The sequence below is a fragment of the Podarcis filfolensis genome (assembly GCF_964270895.1).
Source record: "Podarcis filfolensis genome assembly, chromosome: 2".
In the NCBI taxonomy this organism is placed as follows: domain Eukaryota; kingdom Metazoa; phylum Chordata; class Lepidosauria; order Squamata; family Lacertidae; genus Podarcis; species Podarcis filfolensis.
This window is the reverse complement of record NC_139605.1, coordinates 67,882,032-67,909,980: the sequence shown is the minus strand read 5'-3', so window position 1 is coordinate 67,909,980 and position 27,949 is coordinate 67,882,032. Positions and strand designations below refer to the sequence as shown.

Below are 27,949 nucleotides of genomic sequence, written 5' to 3'. Positions count from 1 at the left end.
ATTCTTTGCCTAAATAGGGACTTATTTAACAGAGAAATCAGAGAGATGGAAAAGATCCAATAGGTAATGCAGTCCTCTTGTCAGCTTACCTTGCTGGATATGGAGTGATAGGATGTCAGGTCAATGTTTTAATTACCCAAACTATGTTCTGCTTTTCGTCACAAATGCTGCCACCCCCAAAACCCTTATTTTGACTTTAGATGGGCAATAAAAGGGCAGGATGATTCCCCCCCAGAAGCTGCTTCTGGCCCCTAACATTACAACCACTGGCTATAACACTGGACATTCCATACTTCAAAGCATCCCCAAAATACAGCTGACAAAAGAGTTATGCATAGCCTCATATGATTCCCTTCAGTGCTAGAACTCTGGCTCATATTTATTATTGTTGTTGTTGGTGGTGGTGTTAACTGCACTCAACAGAGCACCTGTTTTATTTAATGGAGAAGGACTTATAAATGATAGCTTTTACCAGTTTTGTTCTGAAAATATTGCTTATTCTTCACAATATCAGAAACATTATTGTAATGATGCTCACAGGATTGTAAAACACAAACCACCCTAGCATCTAATGAGATCTGTCTCTTGCAAAATCTCCAGCGTCCATCACTTTGAAAATTACTTTCTCCATACTAATCAAATTGTCCCTAATCTTAATTCTTACAATAGACTCAAGCGTGATTAATGTAAACACAACCAATAAACATCTAAATTAGTTATGGACACCTAAATCATTTTCTTTGGCCCTCTTAATAATTCATTTCCAGAGACAAGCTGGGAATGTACGTTTCATTAGCATTGTTTGCTCTTGGTCTTACTCCGTGCTGATCAATTCTGTAATTTAAGGAAAGCAAATATGTAGATTTCTTCCCCTCAGGTGAAACTTCCCAATAGTTTCTAGGAAAAACATAAGAGGCATGGAACTTCTCAGGGAGATATCTATTCTGGGAGGGTTTGCACTCCCTCTGAAGGAATGAGCTATAAAGCTAAATCATACGTGGGGTGGCCTAGCCATCACTCAGCAGATTGTTTTATTCCCGAGTCCTTTGGGTTCAAGGTGACATCCCCACACTGTATCTAGTCTGCATCGTGAGGTCTCTGCACCATATCCGGTCTGTTGTTTTGGGCCTATCCTATTTGTTTTCATAAAACAATATGGATGCTCCTTTGCTTTTGGTATGTGAGGTACAATTTTGGGTAAACTGGAGTTGAGGAAGCTACTGAGCTTCTTTGGTTTTCAAACTTTCAGGGAAGTTTTTCCACATTGACTCTTCTGCCAGCAAGAAGCAGAGGGCTTTGAAGTTCTTTAAGATGGGTGCCAAGCACATTTGAATGCCCTTGCCAGGCCTCTTCAACTTCACTGCTGCCCTGAAGGAACAAAGAGTGTGCCCTACAACAAACCCCAGTAGGTGATCGCAGTAGTAGTGAGCAAGGCGCCTTTTAGGGAAGCTTGTCTGCTATTACTATTAATTCTACTGAGAAATTCCAGATAAGTTTCAAAGGAATCCCAGGATTCTGGAGAGTACAAATTGTAAATCATTTTCTACTGCTTTATTTTAACATTTATTAAGCATTTAACTTTAAAAGGTTGCATATTTGACATCAGATTCTTGGCCTAGGCAGTAAAGCCCTGCAGTGTTAACGTCCACTGTTAGCATCTTGGATCTGGCAGAGAGAACACCCTTTGCACGCTTGACATATAAAACTGCTTAACACTCTATGAAGCAATGGCAGTTGCTGCGGTGCTTCCCACAGTGAAAATCTTGAAGGTGAAGGGTAGACGCACATTCCTAAAAGGTCAGGGAAGCCCAGCAGATGTCCACTCTATGCTTCTGCAAGTGCCCTTCACAATTCACATGAGAAAACACCAGGATAACTGTGGCAAATGAATTTATGTGTGAAGTATCTTCTATGTTTTACATTTACTAGGTTTTTTAAAAAAATATTCTCTTTGATCCTTATCAGAACTCCATGAAGTAGGTTAGGTTAAGAAAGAGAATTGCCTAAAGCCAGTCAGCTTCATGGCTGGGTGTGCCTCCTTTACGTCCCTCAGGCTGGGTCTCCTGTCCCAAGTCCAACACTATTCTGGCACCCTGAGCCATTGATTTTTCTCCTTTAACTTTGAACATGTATTCCTTACAAGTACCTCCAGCCATACTGTATCTGTCACAGGTAGTGGTACACACAAGCAACGGTAATAAACAAATTGCATGCTGCAGTTTGTTAACTCCTGGGAGCATGGCATTGAAGGGGAACTATTGATTTTTCATCAAAGGTGTGGGAAGATAAGCTATAAACTAGTTTCTAAGAACATTTGCCTTCCTGCATTAAATTCCCTGATGTGTCCTATGCAAACCCCCCCTCCCCCAAAGGCAATTGCTTCCTTGCAGATGACTTTAAATCAAATCTCGAGACAGGAAATAACTTTCAGTATCTGTGAAAACAGTGGGGGAGAATGATAGGTGATGAAAACTATATTTTGGGAGTAATGACCAAATGTGGATTTGTGGTAAGTTGTCCTGTGCAATGAATAGCAAAGGGTAATCTTATTGATATAATGATCAGCCAGCTAGGCTGCATAGGGCAAAATTACAGGCATAGTTATTCCGAGTTCTCAAGTGTACTTGTTGTGGACAAATCCATCCACCTGAGTTTCCATCCACTCTGTATATGAAGAAGGGCATTCACAGCAGTTTCAACCATGGGTGTAAGAAGATGGTAAACACAACCTGTGGTTTCTTTGTGGCAGTACTCATGAGTATAGAGCACAGTCATCTCTTCTCTTGTTGCCTACGACTGCCATTTTGTTCAGACATTCATTATTTCTTTTAAAAAAACAAGAAGATACAACTATTGGCACTTTACTTCCTCCACAAAAAGAGTGCAGGCAATTTTAAATGTGCCTCTGTAGTAGGCTGTAGATGTGTTGCCCAATTCCGTGTTGTACAAACGCTGCCCCTAGTATACTGCATAGTATAATAATTAAGCTACTGGAAGCCTTTTAGGGAAGTGAAAACTGTTGTAAATCAACATCTCTACAAGGCAGGGCATTACCAGGATATTGATCACTTAATGCAATACATACCATGTCATCTATTCCCCTCACCGCACCCCATATGTAGTATTGACAATTGAAGGATAAATGATACTGAGAAATCATTATTCTCATATTTGAAGTTCCTAACTTTTGTGAGTAAATGGAACTAGCTTCTTTGAAATGCATCCCAAGCAGCAGGAGTATTCATTACTATCAAACATTATTATTTTTTCAATCTAGGCAATCTGGAGTGTTTTCCTGACAATCTGGCATAAATAGACTTAATTACATGTGCCACCAGGACAACATTTTTGTAAGAAAGTTGTGCGATGAAACTGTTAAGGTCTTGGCTGATAAGGGAAATTATTGTGCTGGTTATGAAAACTTCTCATTAAATGAACAGGAAAAAATAATTAATTTTAGTGTCAATCAAAACATCACATAAAGGAAACAGAAAAACAGAGAAAGGATGTTTTAGTCTCCTGTTTTTAATTTATGTGGACATTCAGGATGAGCTACTCCTTTGTTGTCATATGCTATCAGTTTCTGTTTTGAAACCTTATGGGGTCTTGTTGATATCAGATTCTGTGCTGCAATCCGGGTTCTTATTTTGATATCATTTTCTGGATCGCTGTTAGCTTTTAGAAGAACAATAGCTTAATTGAAATACAATATGTGGATTTCTACACACACCCAAGTGCCTGAAAATTCTCCAAGCCTGTAAGTTATTTTGACTGTGCCAGAAGCAGGCAGGGTTTCCTTGAAGTTAAAAGGTACAATTAATCTCCTGTTGCACTTCCAATTAACTAAATTGCTAACCTTATTGTGAAAAGTAGAAATGCAATTGAGTTGCTGCTTGAGGCATGCTAAAAGGGTGGGGAATGAAGTAATTTAATTAACTGACTTCAAGTACATTAAGAAGTATAGTGCCTTTTCCTCCCTCCCTTTTCCCCTCAGTACCTTTAAATAGATCATTGAATAATGCAGATTTTTTTTTACCACAAGAGAGATAATGCACTTTGTTCAATTTTCAAATTGTCTAACGAAACCTTGGTCCTACCAGAGCATAATGATTTGGAAGAGTTAATGCCAAGAAAACTACCCCTTTCTGACTGGCAAATATCCCAAATGTGCCATAAATACTCACAGACGTCATTCCAAAATGTTCTGGACTGGAATGCCAAACAGAAGCACTCCACACTGCAACACTTTGTTGCAGACCCCCATTTGTTATATCTGTCGGCGAATACTTACATTAATATCTTCCAGATCTAAAAAGTTCAACACAACCCCGTTGCGTTTCCAGATGATTGGAGGCCGCAGAGGTCCATGGATAGCACAGTTCAATACAGTGCTCAGCCCAACAGTTACTGTGGTAACGCTGACCTTCTGCTCTTCAGAAAGTGTGAGTTGGACCACCTCTGTGAAAGCAATGGAACAAAAGTAATTATTATTATTATCCATGAAATAAATCTGGCCTTTTCACTGATTGATTGGGGAGGTTTCAGCAATAGCAAAGGTATGAACTGCTAAAAAGGTCAACGTTAGAACAACAACATGAAATGGGATATACCTCAATAAACCTAGATTACAATGTAATCCTTTATTTCATGCTTCCTTGGTTGTCAGATAGCCTTCCAGCTATGTAGGGAAAAAAGACAGTATTGTCTTCCATTCTCATTTGTACCCTGCAGAAATCGAATTCAGATTAAATAGACTGTAGAGCAAACTATAATAATATTTACATCTCCTTCCTCAAACTGACAAGCATGAATAAAAGCAGAGTTCTGAAGTTTCTAATATGTACTCCTAAAACCACCTGTGGAATGTCCATGCTAGTACCTTTTCTAGGATCAGAGAGATACGTAATGTACACATGACCTTACACATCTGAAATCACCTTGTGTATGTACATCATGGGACGCGGGTGGCGCTGGGGGTTAAACCACAGAGCCCAGGGCTTGCCGATCAGAAGGTCGGCGGTTCGAATCCCTGCAATGGAGTGAGCTCCCGTTGCTCGGTCAAAGTGCAAGTAGATAAATAGGAAGGCAAACGGCGTTTCCGTGTGCTGCTCTGGTTCGCCAGAAGCAGCTTAGTCATGCTGGCCACATGACCTGGAAGCTGTACCCCGGCTCCCTCGGCCAATAAAGCGAGATGAGTGCCGCAACCCCAGAGTCAGCCACGACTGGACCTAATGGTCCATAGTATGGTGTTTTCCCTCCTCCTGTAGGAAAGGGGATACTTTTGCAGTAGAAGCAGCAATATATATTCTGCCCTGGTCGATACCGACTGGCAGTGGATCTTCAAGGTTTCAGATGGAGTCTTTCCCAGCCACAACTGGAGATGCTGAGAGCTGATCCTGGTTCTTATTGGCATGCAAAGCATGTGCTCTGCTACTCAGCCATGGTCCTTCAGTGAGGCTTAGATTCTGTACAATTATCTTTGTACAGATTTTGATACCATACAGGAAAACTAAGATTGCCAACATTCTAACAGAAGGTTTCCTAATGCCTTTAACAGTTGCATGGAATGTAGAAAATTAAACTGGAAAAGTTCCCTCCACCAAGCACGGAGATGCAACGATAGAAGGAGGTTACATTTTAACCTGAAAATGACCTGCTATAAAGGCAGAGGAGATCTGCCAGGAAAAGGGGGCAACTTTGTGTGGGATACTAAGTGGATTGTCATCCAAATTTCCTGATACAGTGGTACCTCAGGTTACAGACGCTTCAGGTTACATACGCTTCAGGTTACAGACTCCGCTAACCCAGAAATAGTACCTCAGGTTAAGAACTTTGCTTCAGGATGAGAACAGAAATCGTGCGGCGACAGAAGGAGGCCCCATTAGCTAAAGTGGTACCTCAGGTTAAGAACAGTTTCAGGTTAAGAATGGTCCTCCAGAATGAATTAAGTTCTTAACCCGAGGTACCACTGTACTTAGAGGAAACGAATTTGCTCTTCTTTCTTCAGCAGGGGGCAGGGAACCATGTTAAATCGCTTTGTGTGAATTGATTCTTAGCGTTCAAATTTTTTCTCCTTCCCTTAACATTACATTTTGATTAACACCTGCCCAGTGATAATAATACCAATCAGGATCCCGACATCTGTTCATTTGCCTGCTCAAAAAACAATGGCAGCATTGTGATTTGCACAGCCAGCTGTTATAAAATATGACAACAAGCACTTTGTTGGGTGTGCCCAGCTTTGCAGACAGGTAAGACACTTGATGGTGGAATTACTGTCAGTAGCAGAGAGCTGTTATTAAGCATTTCAACTAGAGACAGGGAGGCGGGGCTGAGCAATCAAAGTGCTTTGTCAAAACTGTAACGTTTACAGTTTTACCATTCCCTGGTGCATCTTCTTGGCTCAGCATCTGAGGCACTGGCAAAAAAAGGAAGGCCTTGAAGCTGCACCACACATTTAAAAAATGCTCCAAACTGAGCTTTCAAGTTAATAGTCCATTGAGATTGTTGCGTCGTTGTTGTTTTTCAATGGAGCAGTGGATTCAACACCTCTTTTGGTGCTATGCTGGTCCAATCTATATCTGTCCGACAAACATGACAGTAAGTGCATTGATTCCAGGAGGCATGACATCGCTGGAATTCATGTTAACGTTGTGCCTGTAGATTTCTGTTGTTTTGCTGACTGCTGGATAGATTTTGCAACAGCCACGAGGAAAGCAGTAAAACAAGGTGCCCCCCCTTTTGTTAAAAGAAAAAAGAGAAATAATAAAGCTTGACATCACTGAAATAAAAGCTTGATGGGAACTTCCAGGACCCTTGTTGTGATGAAGTAACAAGAGTAATCAGACCTGGGATTGAGCAGTTTCCCAACAAAGCTCACATTTTTCTAGAGGCAATATTTTTGCCACATGGAAAGATTTAAGTACTTTTTCTCACTTTAACAGCTTTAAGAAAAGCTGCTAAAGTGGCTAAACCAAGCAGGAAACACAGTAAGTAAGCAGTGGGCTAAAAAAAATCATTAAATGCGTACACATGCGGCAGGGCTACACACACAGAGTTGTGCAACAACACAATCCTTAGGTTCAGACAGCCTTGTAGGGAAGGCAACAGCAAGGCAACCTAGTTCCTCTTTATAAGTGTCAAGGCTGATTTGCCTTTAAGAGAAACTTTGATTAGGAATTGAATCACTGGGCAATCTGATCACATACCCTTTGGTGCCTCACAGTTACTTCTCTTTATTTATGTCCAGATAAATTAAGTAGCCACAATGAAGTACAGATAAGGGCATCTGACATATCCTAGGGGTCCTTTAGGGGCAAAGTACCTTGAGCAGCGCTCCAGATGATACAAGAAAAGATAGGCCAAATTATTGACCCTCTCTGTTGCAAATGGTAGTGGCATGTTGTTAGCTTCTCAATGCATTCGCCTTTTCACATCATGGAAAGGGCTTCTTATTGCTAAGGTTTTATAGGTTGGGTGCATTTAACAGAACACACTCAAATAGAAATTACAGTGAGCTGATGGTATCAACAAATTTAGCCAAGTCGGAAAAGCATTCCTGGACACATAAAAGGTTCTCAGACGTCATTAGGGGTGATGGTGTCACCATGTAATTAACCAAAATGGATAAATAAATACATCACCTGAAATTGATTTTTTTTAAAAAAATACAATTTCTTTAGTGAGAAGTGTCAGGATGTTTTCTTTCAGTTATTATGTCTTGTGCTTTAGAGCCATTACTTCTAATGATCACAGATGACCAAGAGATCATTTTGCTTGGTGAAGGAAAAGTACTCTGCACACACCGAAACCCTCCTCTGTTTTCATTAAGTCTCATTATGGAGAGGCACTGAAATGCTACCACTTGGGGATTGTGAGGGGAGGGAGCCCTGATTCAGAGTAAGTTCTGAAATTCAAAAATGTAAATTCCACTTAATAGGAAGATCAGAAGCTGGGAGCCTCAGGCCTGGGGGCCTTGGAACTCTCCCCAGCCTGCACCCTGTTTTCCTAGGCCACACCTCTCACCAGCCCTCTCTGCACCCTCTTCAAATGCTTTTGCCTAGTTTGAATGTGCCCTGGAAATGTTTGACTGGGGGGAAAAAAGATCTGGGGTGTGTCTATGCAAAAACATTCATTACAGTGGTACCTCAGGTTACATATGCTTCAGGTTACATACGCTTCAGGTTACAGACTCCGCTAACCCAGAAATAGTGCTTCAGGTTAAGAACTTTGCTTCAGGATGAGAACAGAAATCGTGCTCTGGGGGCACAGTGGCAGCAGGAGTCCCCATTAGCTAAAGTGGTGCTTCAGGTTAAGAACAGTTTCAGGTTAAGTACGGACCTCCGGAAAGAATTAAGTACTTAACCTGAGGTACCACTGTATTTCTCTAGTCTACTGTACAAAAGTAGAAATGGCATCCATTGCTCTATCCACTTTTTCCCTTTCTTTATTTTTCCCAAAGACATGCAGCCCTCAGAAGTTTGCCTGGGGGAATGTGGCCCTTGGCTGAACAATTGCCCCGTACTAGATGATACTCAAATATCTTGATACTCAAATATCTTGTTTTCCATGGCACCTGAGCATGAGTCACAGGATAGAGGTTATCAAGTGACGCTTTGTCTGGGTCTTATTACATGACAGAGTACGACCTCAGTTGCCAGGCCACATGCACATTTGACTCTGAAGAGGGCACTCTGTGAAGAGGTCCATGTCAATATATTTGTTGTGTTTTCTGCAGACATTACTGAGCAAGTAAAACAAGAATTGTGCATGCCCTTGGAGCAAGCCATTCAGAAACAAGGTCGCATTTACTGAAAACAAGTACCTTTCATTAATGGACTCTAAAGTGGAGGGCACCAGAGGGCAGATTTTCATAGTGCACTAATAGATATATGACTCTATGCAAAATGTTGCCCTGGAAGCCAGTGTTCCCTCTGTAAATTGAGATAAATTCTGTATCATTTGGATTGCTGGTCAAAATTGCCTCTCAGCACCTTCTATCTTTAGTCAACGATATTATGGCTTGATAATTGCAGCTTCTGACATCCCGTTGTGATCATTTCTTCAGTTTGTGCTGTCATATGCATCACTGGTTATATGTGCAACAAAAGTAGGCATTTGGTGCCCAAACATACTTTTTAATGAAAACACTGCTATATTTGGAATGTACTGGATAGGAAAAAGAACTAGTAATTAGCATAACACGTAACATTTAGTGGCTTTAATGAGGGTTGCTTGCTTTTGAAGAGGTATAATAAAGTAAGGGTACACTCATTGGATTTTATGTCTTTTAATAAGGTTTCCTTAATCCTGTTTCTCACAAATGACTTGGACTCCATGAAAGACTTCTAAAATCTATCAGCAGGCTCTTTATGAACACACTTTTGAGCGCTCCGTTCTCGTGAAATTGGGGTTGGAAGGATCTGTCACTACCACTTTTCTCTGTTTCTCATTTTTCCAATCTTAAATTCAGTTCTCAACATTTTTGCAGCAATTTGGAGTTGTGTTTTTTTGGGGAGGGGAGGGGGAAGGGTTTAAGATCTTCATGTGACTTGCACATTTTGAGATTGAAGTCAACTCACTTCAGAGAGACCTTGACTCCACAGTTGTAGCAACTCCAGTCTAAGTGTCCAAAGTCACAGTCTGTGATGTGTTGTAGAATTATTATTATTATTATTATTATTATTAATAATAATAATAATAATAATAATTTTATTATTCATACCCCGCACATCTGGCTGGGTTTCCCCAGCCACTCTGGGTGGCTCCCAACAGAAATTAATAATAATAATAATGTGATAAAACATCAGACCTAAAAAACTTCCCTAAACAGGGCTGAGTGGTTGTGTCCAGACCATTGCTAGTTATGCAGCATTTAAGAAATTAAAGATTGTGTCCAGTGCTGTCGGTCTGCTAGCACAATAGCCCTTTTGCTTTTTTTTTTTTATAAAATATTTATTGAAGTTTTCAAAAAATTTAAAGAAAAACAAAACACACACAAAAAAAGAGAAAAGAACCAAAAACAAACATATACCTTTCAATGACATTTTTCCTTGACTTCCCCACATCTCCCCTTCTTGTATTCCAATTCAATTTTTAATTCAACAAGTTCCTATCCCCAAATTTTACCTTATTATATTTAAATCCTTTTTGTTTAACCAATTTTAACATAAATCTCAATCTTTATACATCAAATCTTATTCTTAATACCTTTTTCTAAAGTCAACCCCAATTCCATTTCATGGTTTCCTCATTTTAGTCTAGAATAGCAAAACAAATTATTTACAAGAAAAAAAAAAGGAATATATTTGTACCGCCTTTGGATACCCAAAACCCCACTCCCCGCTTTTCCCGGTTTCAATCTCCAACCATTGTCCATCAATCCATCTGGTATCAGCCTGGTGACCTCACATCCGAGGCCCTTAAGTCTCTCTCCTTTCCTCTCTGCCGGTTTTTTTGATAGTCCTTTATATTGAACGCCAAATCTCGGAGAAGCTCTGTCCCCATAAGATCCATACTTCTTCCTGCCAGGCCTCCATATTTAAAATTGTAATCCAAATCTTGTTTTTTACTTCTTTTAAGTCCAAATGTCCCAGAGACTCCTGCTTCCACTTTGATCAGATTTGTCTTTTCCTTTAAATCCATCTTTACAGGCCTTTGGCCTGCCAGGTCTCCATATTTATGATTGTAATCCAGATCTTGTTTTTTGCTTCTTTCTTTAATCCTCTGCTGCATTATAGCTCCTCCTTCCTTTCCCTCTAAATTGTCATGTGTAGCTTCTTCAAATTTCTCAAATTTCTTTTCTTGTTCAGCTGCAAGAGTTTTTAGTTCAAGGGCACAGTCTTTTTGTTCTGGTACAGAGACTTGAATCAAGTCCCTTCCAATTTCCGCAGGTTTGTTTGCTTTTTCATTCAATATTGTAACATTTCTAGCCAAAACAGTGCTTTGTTCTTGAAGTTTTCCCAGGCTACGAAATATCTTCTCAAGTGCCGTCTGTATTTTTCCACTTACAGCCATTCTGTAATGTCCCAGAGCCGCCTCTAGGGGAGTACTGGTTACTTAGTGTTCCTTCCAGTTGTAAATCCAAAAGTCCTTTATTTTCCTTAATTTTCGACAATTTGTTACCTGAATGTAACAAATGTAACAAATGTGACCAGCCGAGGCAATAGAAACAAAGATCTCTCTCTCTTTTTTCCCCTCTCAGCTTTGACAGCTAGTTTGACAGCTGTCAAAGTCTTTTAAATCTCTCCAACAGGCTCCCTCGCGGATCGCTCCCGGGTCCTGGGGGAGGGGTAGCAATTCCACTTTCAAAATTAACTCTTATCCTCCAGCACATTCACTTATACTGCCAAAACGTGAAATTAGTTACTTTTAACTTCTCACGAAGAAGATGTTCTTTTCAACCTTAGTTATCTAGTCCTTGCTTTAAAGTGTTTACAAGAGGGGGAGATGGACTTCCTCTTTGCGCCTTCCTCGCTCGTGCCGAATCAATAAAGGAGATTTTTAATATCCAGTTTCCGTAATACTCACGGGTTGTTACTTTTAGTCCAAATTTCAAAGGAAGAAGTCAGCGCTCTCCAACCATGGCATGCGGCTTCGCTTCGCGGAGACGGGTAAACAGCTCTCAGCTCCGCGCCGCTCACCCCCGGTATGTTCCGGAGCCTTTAAAAAGGCTCCTTTGCAGCGGGGGGGGGGACGCAAATGGAGCCCGCCGAGCCTTCAGTTCACAGGCTTCCCCGCCTGTGATTTTTTTCGGGTCCCCGCTTCGCCGTAGCGGTAGAACCCTAGCTCCATGAAGCAGATTTCCTCCGGAGATTGGAGGAAATCCGCCATTACCATTGCTGGCGCTGACCGGAAGTCCACAATAGCCCTTTTGCTAGTGGAGGTGCCTTTCATAATGTTGTACAACGGAGGAAACCAATGCAACAGGTCCACTGGTGGGATCATTGTGCAAGAACGTAACCAGCAGCAAAGGCAAAAACTGGATACAAACAGCCCCATGTGATTCTAAAATCCAATGCCTTGTTTAAGTTTTCAGTATACTGTATATTAAACTCCAGAAACCCTTGCATATTCCCCCTATATTTTCTTCCTTTTTTGAAATTAGAGCATCTTTAACAGAAAGGAACTGCACTGACTTCAGTAGCAACCTCTGCATGCTAATTGAGTCAGGTATTACTAGTTGTGCTATTTTATCACAGAAATCTTTTCTCTGCTGTCATCTGCAGCCCACCAACGGCAATCATAATTTCACAATGAAGACATGTATAATTGAGGTCATTACTGAGAGCAACCTGGAATTGAGCATCTACAGAACAAAACTCATTGATTTAGCATGGCTTAGAGATAATTTACATAGCAAATGTTGGTCATAGGCTTTACTTTTCTTATGCTATCGTAGTACACCGAGAACTCAATTTTCGTTTTGAAAATGCTTTTTGTATCTTTAATTAGATCTTTTCTGCTTAAACTCCGGACATATCATTTTGCAGTGGATTGTTACTAATTTTTAATTATTCTTCCATTTGCTCATAGATGCCTTTCAGTGCTTGAAATAGTGAAAATAGTTTATTGTGTTTATCGGGCATGAATCTTCTTAAAGGATTATTTACTAACATTATTGTCTGAGCTCAGAATAAATACTGCCCGGAGTTAGTGGAGGTAGAATTTGTTCATTAAAAAGCCAGAATATTTTGTCTCAAAAAATTAGCTACTGCACTTTGTTGTGGGTTAGGAAGGAAATATTGTAGCCCCTTCTAAAAATCAGCCTTTGACTTTAGAACCTTAAAATAAAATTGCCTCTAATGAGGGGGCCAGTTTTTAAGTTATTTATCAGATTTATGGTGCAAAACAATCAATGGGTGTTACATCCCACTGATTTTAAAAGGAGATTTAATTATGTGCCAACTTTTCTGCAACAATTTGCAATTTTCAAAAATACAATAACTCATATGAAATTTCATCAATATTTTAGCACAAATTTCTCCTAATATGTACATTTTTGTATGCATTTTTGACTAACAGAAATCTTTTTGCAAGCAATTTCCCCTAATAGAATGCACGTTTGCATGTTATTTTCAACTAATTTATGCAGTTACATGCACACACTTTCCCCTAGTATATGCATTTTTGTACACACTGCTTTGCAGGAGACCCTCAGTACAAAGTTTGGAGCGGTGCAAATGCTTAAAGATGACTGTGTTTTGGTTTGATAAGTGTGAATTAGATAGCGTCTCATTAATATGCAAAGTAAATCAAATTCTCCCCGCCCCTAGTGGCAGGATAGAAAGTTGCTCCAATTAACAATGTTCTGAAAGTAAAAGATAGTCCGTTTGGACCACCTTGTACAATGTAAATATGGAAGGGATATCAGGTTTGGGTGCATATTTTGTTTTTCAAAATCTCAATTTACAGATGGGTTTTACTGTCTTGTTATTTGAGCAGAGCTTCTCCAGTGCTTGGACTTATGTGAGAGAAAAAGAACCGGATGAGTGAACATGTATAATAAAATTATTTCTAAAATCCTAGTACAAATGTGCTAATCTCAGCTATATTTTGTAATTGCCATAATTCAAAGTATTAATGTAATGTATATATACTGCCTATCATAGGTATGCTGCTTCAAAGTGTTTTACAGTAAATTCTCCACTAAATTAGTAATGGTGTTTTCTGAGGCATTAAAAAATGCATAACAGTGAGATGGTACTTAGCAGCTTAAACCTTGCCTGACTATCCTTTACTTGTGAAGTCCACAGGCGATGACTCTTTGAGCTGTGCTTCATCTTATGCTAAAAGTGTAAAATTTATTCTGTCAATCTTTTCCTCAGAAAAAAACAACCTCCAATTCAGTCTTTCCTTCCTCCCCACATCTATCCAGAAGCCGAATGCTTCAAAAAATAAGGACAGATTTGTAGTTATGGCAGGTGGAATTTACCCCATCTTTTGTGCTGAGGCTCACATGCCCACAGTTGTAATCTCTTAACTGGAAGTGGATGAGGCCAGAGTTGGGAGCGAATGGGTCTGACACCAAAATTGGGTATTCCAGAAGTGTTGGACCCACTTCTTTTCTATCTTTCACTCATGCCCTTCTCCCTCTGACACTCCCTTCTCTCCCCGCTTGCTTAACCATTTTTTCTTTCATTCGTTCTTGCTTTTCTTCCTCCAGAAAAATTGCCTGCACAACAATTTAGGTTTAGTAAAGATAAATCTCAGTGGTGCCCATAAGATCCCTTCAGGGCCAGATTTAGGTTTGAGGAGGCCCTAAGCTACTGAAGGTAATGGGGCCCATTATACGTACAGCTGTCCTTTGTCAACAACAAATTGTTGCTGTTTTTTTGTTTTGAATATATGCTATATGGTAATTTATGGACCTAATATCTAACCAGTGATATTTTAGAGAGCAGGCTAGCAGGTGGGGCCCATTACTTGCATCACAGGAGCCTACATAACACAAAACACTGTTGCTGTATGTAGGTTTTATTTTATTTGTTTTTTATCTTATATTTTGGAAATGTACTTCCAGTTTTTTCCTTTAATTTTGTTGGGGGCCCCCAAGCGAGTGGGACCCTAAGCTATATCTTGTTTAGCTGATACATAAATCCAATGAGGGTCAGGGGAGAGAGATGGGTTCTTATCCGCAGTCCAGTGCAAGAAGGAGGGAGGGTTAACCCTTCATTGCCCAGCTGCCACTCCAAGGAAAATCACCTGATATGTGGCAATAAGGTTTCCCATCCTTTTCTTTCTATCAGCATTGCATATTGTGGGGACAGGATCGTTAATTTCTGCAGGTACTGCAGTGATGAAAACTGCCCCAATGCAGTGCCACAACGGGGTGCGGGGGTGCGGAAGGCTCTCATTGTTCAGCTGAAAGAACTACCAATTCCATTCTGAGCAAGTCTGAAAGAACATAGAAAATAATTCATGATGGGTGGTGGGGTGGAGCGCATTCAAAACAGAATCAGGATAAATAATTCATCCAAAGACTTAACTTTAACGGGCAAGTGGACATGTGTTAAAACTGATAGTAAAGAGGTCAATTGAATCCTACAAGATAAGAAAAGGGAAAAAGGTTTGACTAGAACTAAGACAAATCAGCTGCACCTTTTCAACATATAGATGCACTTTTCAGGCGATGTTTGCACATTCAGTGAACACTGGTAGCAGGGAGCAGAATTGCGGTGAAAAGCCCTGACCTCCCAAAGGTGTTTACTAACAGCTTCCATATTTTGAGAAGCACATTGATTTATTATTTTATTTATTCATATTCTGCCATTATCCCTGTGCAGGACCCAAGGCAGCTCACAACGTAAATTAAAACAAATAAAACTAAAAACACACAATGATACAAATATTTATAAGTAACCATATTGAAAACAGCACTGAAAACCCTGAAAACAATTTAAAAGTACCCATATACACGTATCCTACCACCACTACCAACAGAAGCCATCCTCAACAGACCCTGTCACAGCAGTTATAAGTGGCCTAAGGCATATCTGAACAAAAAAAAGTGTTTACCCATGAAAGGAAAGCTGAGTGTGTGCCAGCCTAGCCTCCCTGAGTTTCAGAATCTAGGAGCAGCCACCAAGAAGGCCCTGTCCAAGAAGCCATCCACTTAAAAAAACAAAACCAGCCTAGTTGCCCTTCTACCTTTGATTCCATTTCTTTCTCGGAGCCTTGGGGAACCATGAGCCCAGAGCGTAGTAACTGGATACCAGCATGAAGGAAATTTAAAGTGTTTTTGCATGTTACGTTAAACCAGGGCAATTTGTGACGGAAGCAAACTAAGAAGCTGTGATCAAATTTGGCTTCTTCTGACATCTGTCCTTGAGATTGTGCTTCATAAGCCAACAACAAACTGCTTTAAGCCTGGCTAGCTGCTTGCTCACACTGTGCTAAGCAATTCAAGACTTTTTCAAGTATTTGGGATTGCTACTTTGTTCATTTCCCTTTGACTATATATGTGGAGGTGGGGGGGGGATGCTCTCAGCTAAAGCAGGATCTGGTCCCAAGCCTCCTTTCACTCATTACTAGTTTGGATCTCTGAAAAGCCCTCTTGACAGAAGCATTTCTTTGGGTCAGGTAGACAGCGCCCTTGGGAATATAACTGTTAACTTTACCATAGGTGCTTAGTGATTGTTGGGAGCCAGTCAGGATCCTACAGTTGGAATACATGTTTTTTGTTTTTTATTGTAGAGTGAGTGCTTTCAGGTGGTAAAAAGACAGTGGCATGCTGGACAGATTTGGCTGTTGGAATAGGGATGCATTTAGCAAGTGTTGCTACACAATGCTGCATAATTTCTTGATCTTCAGCTCTGGCCCTTTATGCTGAGCCCACAACTCCCCTCCCATTCTGCCTTCCATCTTTATCCAATATCACAGCCTAGGGCTCAGCGGCTATGTTTTGGCTGTTGTTATGGCAACGCAGCTGTCTCTCTTGAATATGAAACCTCCATAAACCTCCTCAGTTTGATCATATCCACACATTATCAATTTTTACTAACACTGTAAAATTGCTAATGGCCAAATGACTTTCATAAATATTTCTGAGTGCTGTTGGTGTGGGGTAGTACTGTGTGTGTGTGTGTGTGTGTGTGTGTGTTAATTTTTGGCCACAGCAGTATACATCAACACAGAACAGCCACTGTAGATTAAATATGCCTTCTTGTTCTTCTGTGCTCAGTAAGTGGATATAAAGCTATTTGCTGTCGGCAGGAGAACAACACATAGGAAAGAGCAGCAAGGGATAATGCTGTATGCAAACAGCCGCATGAGGCTCAAAGGCTATAATATCAAAAAAGCAGGGATGGAAATCTAGGTCACATTTGGTTATTTCAGTTATCACTGATATATGTATCAAACATGCAGCTGCTTTCACAGTGACTGGTCTTAGGGCCAGAGGAATATGCATAGAGAAATATTGCCTCTGCTGAACAGAGCCTCCTGACCTCACCTACCTGAAAAGATTCCCACAAAACTTTTTCATTTGGGTTACTGCAGTGGACTGTGGCTTTGTTCTAAATATGATATAATAACTCACTTGATCAAAGTGGGAATGGAAGGAAGGAAGAGTCAGGAGAAAGCCACAGCATATCTTGTATTACATCAAGCCCTAAATGGCCTCGGCATCTCCACCCCCATTGTTCTGCCCGGATGCAGAGGTCCAGCGCCGAGGGCCTTCTGGCGGTTCCCTCATTGCAAGAAGCAAAGCTACAGGGAACCAGGGAGAGGGCCTTCTCGGTAGTGGTGCCCACCCTGTGGAACGCCCTCCATCAGATGTCAAAGAGATAAACAACTACCTGATATTTAGAAGACATCTGAAGGCAGCCCTGTTCATGAAAGTTATTAATGTGTGACATTTTAATGTATTTTTCATCTTTGTTGGAAGCCGCCCAGAGTGGCGGCCAGATGGGTGGGGTAGAAATAAAAAATTATTATTATTATTATTATTATTATTATTATTATTATTATTAAGCAAACAATTTTAGAAGTCCTTGTCCAATGTCTTTTGAGATACTCCTAATTTTAAATTAGGTGATGTTGTGTTTTATTTTATTAAAACATGCATGTCCTACCCCCCTTTCTGGTACATATAGTGGCTTACAACATTTAAAATTATAATTTCATAAAAAAGCAAAATGTAACAACCAGTTAAAATCAAATATAGAAATATTGCCTGCCACATACAACTAAAGCCTATGGAACAAAAATAGTTCTCAATAACCAACAAATAACAACTGTGGAGGGTTCAACCATACATCATGGGGCAAGGTGTTCCATACTTATGATACAGCCAGTGAGAAGGTCCTTTCTGTTTTCCCATTCAGACATGCTTCCACTCCAGGTGGGACACAGAAAAGGGCTTTTCCTTCTGATCTTGGGGAGTGAGCAAAATGGTAAGAAAGGAGGTGTTTACTGATCTATGACCCCATTACTGGCACTCTGTATTATTAAAGAGAACTCAAGAGTCCTGTGGCAACTTAAAAACTAATGGATTTAATGTGGATTAAGTTTGTGTGGACTACAGTCTAGAAAGACTGAGACATTCATGAAGTCTTTCTGAAACAACTATAATAACATTTTGTATTCCTATACGTTATAACCAACCAATTCGATTAATTTATATTTTGTCTAAGATGATGGTGTTGGTCTTCAAGTGTCAATTGGTGTTAATGTTTATAACTATTCCATAAGCTCCTAGAGTTTATAATGAAAATACTAAACTATACTATCGAAACATCTGCTTTGGAAGTAGAGAAATAAACAATCCATAGAGAGTTTGAGGAGAGAAGCAGAGAGGAAATATTAGAGTAGTGTAAAGCTACTTAGATCCAACAAACACTTCAATCAAATACTACCCTTTGAGAGCTGTGCTTCGTTCTTTAAAGGGTATCATTTGATAATGTGAAAATTGATAATGAAATCTAGTAATCAACTCAGTTTGAGAGGCATAATACAAGTATTAAGAATAAAGGTCACTAATAAGCAACAAATGCTTCTAAACCATCATTCTTTACTTCTTTTTTCTAGAAATATTGTTAAAAGCATTCACCACGTTAATCAAGAATGTGATGGACCCTACTATCAGCAGCCAGAAACATCATAGCCAGACACTGGAGAGACCTGTCAGGAGTAAGCATGGACTAATGGTACCAAATAGTATGGGAAACAGCCTTATTAGAAAAACTAACCAATAAACTGAAACTGACACGAGGACAAATGGAAGAAGACGCCTTCACCCCGGTATGGCTCCCTTTTATCACTTACACAGTCTAACAACAACAAGAATCCGCCAACAGCATACAAATCAATATGGCTAATCTGATTCAAAAACACCTACTCACCTCACTCACACCTGAAAACAAAGTTGACCACAGCCAATCACAAACAAACAACCACACCCTAGGCCAGGCATGGCCAAACTTGGCCCTCCAGCTGTTTTGGGACTATAATTCCCATCATCCTTAGCTAACAGGGCCAGTGGTCAGGGATGATGGGAATTGTAGTCCCAAAACAGCTGGAGGGCCAAGTTTGGCCATGTCTGCCCTAGGCCAACCCCAACCTCTCTCTCTACCAAAGGAACACAAACGAATAGTATAGAGAACCTGCACAAGCGACGCTGACACAAAACCCCACACATACATTAAGTAAAATAGAAACATCGTCACCCGACCCCACCCCTACTCACCATGGCCCCCTATACTTCTTCCGCCTTTTTTCCCTAATGTAACACTAATGTGTAAACCAAGAAATCTTTAATAAAAAAAGTTTTTTTTAAAAAAAGAATGTGATGCACATCTTTAATTGCCATTCTATGATAAGATAAGTTGCCACATGACAAAAGCACAGTTTCCTTTATTTTTTCATGAAACATTTATTTATACTTCATAGTAGAGCAATTTTTGTGTGGCATAAATGCAGCCCATTTAGGTTAAGTTTAGTTATCTAAGCCTGCAAGATTTTATCATCTTCCCACCCTCCTTTTCACACATTATGAATATTTCACCAAGATTTTCCTCAGGCTCACAATATTTTCTTGAAGACACTCAGTGACACCTGCCCGTTGCCCCCTCAGAAATCTGTAGAATATTTTAATCTTCAATGTAATAACCAGGCAATGCTATCATTGCTATTCTAATAAGTATGTAGCATACTTTATAAACATATTGATGAAAATTACAGAGTTCATGCAGTGGTAGATATCTACCACACAGTGCTCTACACACAGACACAGACACACACACACACACACACACACACACAGACACAGACACAGACACACACACAGAGCGCTTATTAACAGTGGCAATGGAAAAATGGCAGAAGTACAACAGCAACATTTTATTACAGTTGTAGACCAGCATAAATGGGAAAAGTAAGTAAACACAGCAGTACAAAGAAATGTGTTAGTATTAAAGAGGAAACCCTAAAGCACAGAGGGCAAGAGAAACAAGAGATGAAAGCACAGGAATTCCCAAATAAATCCATAGGATTCATTTTATCAGCACATCTATTGTTGCAACTAGGTTTTGCTGCTATTAAGTCTTTTAAAGTTGGAACCCCTGAAGTTAAGAGCCTTTGACATTACTGCATAAAGTGAGGAGGTATTTCATCAGACTTCATATTTGATTCTTGGCAGGCTCCCAGGGCTTTTAACAAAATTTTGAATCAGCATTTCAAAGACATCATAGTTTGGTGTTTCAGTGGATTTAGTCTCCACAGGGAATTATGGATTTCAAAACAAACCACTCAGAGAAGACTAGCAAATTAGGGAAAGGTTTAAGAAGACAGTCTGCCCTAGTGGAAAGGAAACATCTGTAGAAATTCTAAGGGGGTACTGAGAATTTGGCAGTGGGAAGGAAAGAATATTTCAATGGTTTGGCAGTGTATATTGAGGACCAGCCCTACAGTTAGTTGCCTCATTCTGTGAGATGGGGAGGAGAAGCATCATTAAGGTGTTGGAGGCCAGAGCTGTGTGTACCATGTTAGGATAGGAGAATCTCCTACTACTACTACGGTCCCATAAAAATTCATCAGCATTTTACTGTGAATTTCTCCTGATATACACATTTGTATAGATTTTGGCTAATATACACATTTTTTGCAAAACAATTTCCCCCTAATTAATGCATTTTTGTGTTACCTTCATTACTGTATTTTCATGGGACACGGGTGGTGCTGTGGTCTAAACCACTGTGTCACAGTCAGGGTCGTAGGCAGCAACAGTCCAGACCTTACATGCCGGAACCAGGGTATGGATGGTAACAATGGAGGACAGAAACTTGATAAGGCTGGAATGGAGGAACAGAAACTGGAACAAGGACATGCATGCTGGATCAGGAACTGGCAACAGCAGGATATAAACCACGTTGCTGTAGTAAAGAACCATGGTGAAAAGCTGGCCTTATATACTCCTCCTGGGCTTCCCTCCAGGTGCTGCACATCTCCTGATCTGGCCACACCTGCCAGGCCACTCCCCCAATACAAACACAGCAAGGGCCTGGTTCTGCAACTCCTCACTGTGCTCAGGGCCTGCCCCCTGCAAATATCATGGTACTCCTTACACACTGAGCCTCTTGGGCTTGCTGATCGTAAGGTCAGCAGTTCAAATCCGCTCGGCAGGGTGAACTCCCATTGCTTTGTCCCAGCTCCTGCCAACCTAGCAGTTCAAAAGCATATCATTGCAAATAGATAAATAGGTACCACTGGGGTGGGAAGATAAATGGTGTTTCTGTGTGTTCTGGCACTCATCACGATGCTCTGTGCACCAGAAGTGATTTAGCCATGCCGGAAAAACTGTCTGCAGACAAACAGTGGCCCCCTTGTCCTGAAAGCAGTGGCGTAGTGTGGGGGTGCAGGGGGGGCCGGCCACACCGGGCGCAACATCTGGGGGGGCGCGCTTGCACTCGCAGCTCTCTGCCCCTACCTGGCTCGCTCACTCTCTCTCACTGGTTAGGGGGCGCAAATTACTTGCCTTGCCCCGGGTGCTGACAACCCACGCTACGCCACTGCCTGAAAGTGGAGATGAGCTCCGTACCCCATGGTCAAATTTGACTGGACTTAACCATCCAGGGGTCCTTTACCTTACCTTTTACCTATCTATATTATGTACACTTTATCCCAGTATATGCATTTTTTTTAGACATTACTTGGCTGGAGAACTACACCCCAAAATTCAGAAAAGTTCAAAAGGGTGCTTATGTTTCAGTTCGTGAATTGTTTTGGAATAGGTTTGCCTTTAAATGCATATATTGGAACAAGTGCAGTAGAAGATGTTGTCCATTTGCAAGTGTTTGAAAAAGATTCAGTTGCTTATTCGGCCTTGCCATCTTGTCCTTTGCCACAGGCAGCTAAACGTATTGGGCCAACTCTGTGCATGATATGTCAATTGTCTTCTCTAATTAAATTGTAAATGTGTATTGTTGTGCTGTGGTATACTAAACAGGGCAGTTGGTGATCAAGTAGCCTGTAACTTAGAGAATGCAGCATGTTATACATGACCTGCAGAAGAGTTACTTGCAAAGAAGAGCTTGGGATCTGAATCCAGCAAAAGGTTATGTACAAATACGAATAAGCATTACATATGATATTGCAATAGCCACTGAAGGGTGGACCCTTCAGGGGTAATTCAGTCTTCATTCCCCCAGCCAAACAAAAAAGGCTCTAATATGATGAAGTACGAAGGCAGCATAGCTCACTGAGAACTATAATTGCTCCTGCCTTCCAGTATTCTGCTAATTAGAGCAAAAGCATATTTTGATAACCAAGAAAAACTGGACCCTTATTCGTAACTTGGATTTTCTTTTCTTTTCTTTTTTGAAAAAGATTAAGTCCGTGGGATTCATTTATCAGTACATCTAATCGTTGCAACTAGCTTCTGCTGCTATTATGTGTTTTGAAGTTGGAGTCTGCAATATTTGGAAACTTCAGCAATAATTAATACAATGAAACCACATCAAATGTGTTAAGCTGCTTGTGGGTAGGCTCTGTCTGTTCTGCATTGATTTCTCCAACACCATGTATCCTTCCATTTAGCTGCAGGTAGGGATGGAACGATCTGTCAGTCTTGGTTTTCTCGATTTCTCATTTACCCAGTCCTAAATTAAGTTCTCCACATTCTCCAGGCTATTGAGACATGTAGCTGGGGACGAGGGAGAAATTTGATTTTAGCATCCATTTAAAGCCCAATCTGTAAAAAGTTTTCACCCTCAGAAACAATATATGCATGGTTACGATTTCAGTAGCTATGCCTCTATGGCTGCTATATGAAAAGGGCCAGAAAAGCTGCAAGAGACCCGACATCTCATAGAGAGAACAGACTGCCAAGACATTACGCTCACAACAGAAGCAGAACCCATCATATGAGAGCTCTGCTTCCAGATCCTCATGTGAGGATGTCTTTTCCTGAGACAGACAGGAAAAGATGGATGGAATCATTGGCAAACACCCAGCGAATTAGGGGCCACTCGCTACTTTCTCCCTTCATTAAGTGCTTCTGTTTATTTCTCTGCCTAGCTTTTTTTTTCTTTCTAGGAGTTGGGAAGGGAGGAGCAGGAAAGAGCCAGTGTGGTGAAGCGGTTAGAGTGCCGGACTATGACCTGGGAGATGAGGGTTCAAATCCCAACTCCACAAAGCACACTGGGAGATTTGGGCCAGTCACTGCCTCTCAAGTGACAAGGAAACACACGGAAAAGTGTGGGATGAAAGGTCAATGAGAATATGTGTAAACATCCTGAAAGCCAATCAGGATGAATGCTCATTATTATATAAAAACCCTGCAAACAAATCAGAATAAGTAATAAATGCTGGACATAGTCTAACCTTCAAATGAGGTTGAATGCTCAATAAATATGTCATCTGGTGGAGTCTTCAGTAAGAAGAAAGATAAGGGAAGAAATTCTCCAATTCTCCTGCGAGTAAACCGCAGTGAGGCAACAAGCCTTAGACTATCTCGAGGGTTCAATGAGCAGAAGTACTTCTGAAGGGACTCGCTGCTATAATGAAATATTTGAACAATTTGGAAAATAGAAAAGGAACCTAACTTTTAGTCACTCCCCTGGAGAACCCCAGGAATGAAAATGGGAAAGAATGTGTTTTCATGAAGGTGTACAGGAATGAAGAGCACCCAAGGGAAGTGTTCACTTGAGATTCTAATGCTGCAATCAACTCCATGCAGACTTACCAAAAAGTAAGCCCTATTGAACCTAGTGGGGCTTACATCTGCGTAAGCATGCATACTATTCCACTGGCTTCACAAGTGCTTTACTGCTCACTGATAACTTAGACCAAATCATATGCTGCGATAACAGTGTTTAAGGAAGAGAACATCCACTGACTTATGATTCATTTTCCTACATGAAGACTACTCCTGTTCAGTTGAAAATGACATCTGTTGATGATGTCAAAGGGGGAGGAGGATGGAAGGGAAAGGATTGCACATGCTGGCTCTCTGCCTGACCTCTGTGTATTCATCTAACCTTAACAACATAAGGAGAGTCTTCTGGATCAGGCCAGTGGCCAGATACTTGTGGGAAACTCACAAGCAGGGAAGAGTACTCTTCCCTCCTACATGCAAGCCTATGTGTGCATAACTTGTATGTAAGGCAGCAGAAGGTCAGCTGAACTTGAGGAGGTTGTCAGAACAGGGCACATATATTCCCCAGTTACTGGAAACACTGAACTTTTACAATTTACCCTGTATTTATTGTCAGCATCAAACACAGAACTAAATGCCCAAAGTTTCAAAGACATGCTTAATATAACAAGATGTTCATTACCATGGAAAGTGTTCTTTCAAGCCTGAGTAGAACAAAAAGGCTGAAGAGATTATATGCCTACTATTTATGAAGTGTTCAAGTCCTAAGGTCACAATTTTATTAGTTCCAGCTATATTTTACTCCCCAACAGCAGCCGGTGAAATGTTGCAATATATTTCTGGTCTAGTTGGTTTTTGCTCTGGAAATTGAAGGCAATAGCCAACAAGCTGTTCTGAGGGAGTAACCCACTTCTTATGGAGTTATACACAGCTGTCAAGGTTACAGTTTGTAGTGGCTACACATTATAGGCCATCTATTGTCAACAAGGCAAGGTGAAGGAAGGATGAAAAAGAGGACAAAAGACGATAAGGCAAGGAACCAAAACACTCAGGTGAGTTCTTCTATGAATTCCAACCCCACAAGACAAAAACCAAAACCATTTTGTTTTCATAATTTGAGTATGGGCACTTGCAGAATTTATTAATTATGAATTCCAAGGGAAGTAAGCCCTGGGAGAGCTCACAAATGAGAAGAATCCAAACCCTCCTATACTAGGAGCCAGAAGCTCATCAAGGCCTAGAGTAATTGTGATGTTTTGGGGCTCTGAAAGCACTCAGAATTTGGTTGCTGTCATCTGGTGGAGATTGCAAAACAAGAAGCATGCTATAGTATATTAATCACTCCATTAAAAAAAATGGAACTTGGAAGAAAATAGTGTTCAATATCCACCAAGCATTACATAATTCATATTATGAATTGGGTAAAAATTATTTTTGGCATTGTGTAAAGTGTCACAAATGTACCTCCAGTCTAAACAAATCTGCAAGTTTACATAACAATTAAAGCCTTACAGGAAATGGCAATTTTGAACAATATATAATGACCCAATTGCAATGATTATAGTGGCAAAATAATCTCTGTGAGCAGGGAAAACCAACAGTGATAATTTTAGAACAATCTTTAATGCATTTGAAAGCTTTAGGCTATTAATGGGAGCATTGGTTGGTTTGTTATTCCTAAACTATATGATGTGTTACTTAAACCATAACTTTCCTAATGAAGTGTTATTCACAAACAACATGGTTTTCAATGAGACATAATACAGTACCTACCCAAAAGGCATTTAATAAAATGCTTTCTGAAGCATTTTAATTTATGTAGTTCCTAATAATATCAAATCATTCGACATATAATTGAATGTATCTCATAATAATAAATCAGAGAATGCTACCTTAGTTATTATACGGTCTGCTAAAGTAGTGGAGTAAAAATAAAAATGCCCCAAAGTAAGGCAATTTTGTCATAACAAGCACCTGCTAAACCTTGGGAAATCAAAAGGCTGTAAGTACAAAAGCCTCACCTCCACCTTTTTGGCTTCAAAACCTGTCATTCCCTGGGTCTCATTTTTCAAATTCTGCATTAATCAGATGGGCGAGAAAGGTTTTTCCACTAGCCAGACAGCTGCTAATTGCCCCACATACGACTACCCTCAAAAAACTTCATTTTATTGTATCAGTCCTGGACCACCACCCTGCCATGCAATGCACACATGTCTAAATGAGGCCCTAAGTTCTGCTGCATACCTGCTTCTGGGGAGAACTTCACGTTCCCTACATCCCTGTACATTTTATGAATTCTGAGCATATCTCAATATAGTTCCATGATCACCTAATATGATGCAAAATTTCCATTCCTTTATACCAATAAATTGTCTGTAAATATTTTTAAAATGCTTACTTTTTGCATTAGCTTTTATTGCAAATGATCAGATATGAGCACATTTTCTGATTTGAAAACATACAGTTTTAATACTCCGTGATCTTAATTAATCTTGGTCATCTGAGCCCAGGCTTTCATCAGAAGATAGGCCTGTTCTCCATATTTATTGCATAAAAGGAAACAATAACCTTGCAAACTGCACTTGAACTGACCTTGGTAGAACGAGTTCTTCAACTCATGAGGCAACAGGTATCTGTCTTCTGTAATGTAATTTAAGGACGAGCTAGCAGGCTTATGGCAGTTTGGATTTTATTGCTATTAGTTTAGTGTGTACTCTATATTGTAAAACTGATCGAGTGGAGAAATGTCTCCACTAGATATCAAATGTGATGGACCTGGTAGCTAACCAGAAGCAGCGCTCAGTATTTTATTGTTGTTGTTTTTAATGCTTCATATTCAGGATAACCTAAAACAATGGACTGTGGAACCAATAAAACATGCTTGGTATAATTCTATCATTTATGTGTGGATACAGTTCATTACACCTATAATTTGACATGGGTGTTTGAAAAGGAGAACCTGGGCATATTCCAAATGATTTAACTGGATGCTTTAATGGTATGTTGAAAATTACCACCAGCCCTGTCCCTATAATTGGTGGTAAACTGGCACTTTTTAAAGGGTTCCAGCCTTTTCATTATGAATTATGATCCCTCATAAATCTCCAATGTGTCATTTTATGAGACAAATACACTAAAGGAACAGAGCTTTGAAATGTTGCCCGGGGAATAAAATAAGATTGAAAGTGGTGCATGTGTATTTTGAAATATTTTGTGTTGCACTATTATTTCTCAAATTATGAGATGGACCTTATCATACAATGGTATGAACTTGGTGTGTACTTTGGCTGAAGATGCAGTGTTCTGGCATAGCCCCTTTAAAGCAATAGGTGGAAAGAAACATGTTTTCAACACATGTGTGTTTTCCTCTGAACACAACATCCATGCTGTATCCTGTATCTTGAGATGAATGGAGAAGTCCATTTTTTTCCTACAGACTTTTGGGTCAGGTCAAAGCCTGCCTCTAAGATCTCAAAATTGCAGCAAGCAGTTGAATTTTCTTGCTTTGCAGGGGGTTGGACTAGATGACCCTCAGAATCCCTTCCAACTCTGTAGTTCTTTGATTCTATGAAAGTGTGAGAAACTGCACTGAAGATACTTTAGGTGTCCTCTTAACCTATGGTTAGGTTGGTAGACCTTCAAACATAGACAGACATTCTCATCTAGATCTTGATCTGTTATTTGGTTAGTTCTGCATTCCATACTTGATAGGACATTGATTTCCCTCAATCCAACACGATTACTTGGTTAGTGAAAGCAGTAAAGATTCTCATTGAATTGTGCTTACCTGGGCTTCATGAAATTCAGGTTTATTTTTATCTCCTTTCTACCTCAGACGATTTCACACAGTGATTATGTTGGATAACACTAAACAAGAAGTTCCAACCACTTATATCCAGCATAATAACCATTAAACTGAGCAGAAGTTTGTTTGTTTTTTAAGGGCATTAAGTCTTTTGAAACCATAACATGACAATATATAGGGGGGGGGGAGCCCTGAAGGCCCCAACCTGCCAAAATTTTGAAACAGTCTTTAGGGCTTATGTGAGAAATGTAACAACATTATATTTAAAGTTTAATTACTTTTAATGATTTCCAGGAGAGGCATAGTTTGGTACCAATAAACGAGAAATCTTTGTGATGTTGCCATTTGCTAAATTTAACAAAATTATTTTGTTGTTGTTGTCACAGTGAAACCTTTGGGCATAACATTTTTACCTACTGAAGATACCAACATAACTAATTGAAATAAATAATAATTAAAGTATTTAATAAAGCCAGAACATTAATGAATGAAACTGTTCTTTTAACAATTTTCAGATGGAATAGTATACGCCTGACATTTTGAAAGGCACC

The 27,949-nt window shown here is 40.0% G+C and overlaps 1 protein-coding gene across 3 annotated transcripts in view; it reads right to left on the bottom strand.

Annotated features, from left to right (window-relative positions):
• Positions 1 to 27,949, bottom strand: part of FSTL4 (follistatin like 4) — a 340,016-nt gene that overhangs the window by 39,598 nt on the left and 272,469 nt on the right. For 2 of the 3 annotated variants that reach the window (XM_083600096.1, XM_083600097.1), the window contains exon 7: positions 4,292 to 4,458. The exons of the other annotated variant lie outside the window; for it this stretch is intronic. In XM_083600096.1, coding sequence (XP_083456222.1) covers positions 4,292 to 4,458 — 167 coding nt within the window. The remainder of the gene's footprint in view (positions 1 to 4,291; positions 4,459 to 27,949) is intronic. 3 annotated transcript variants of the gene reach the window in all.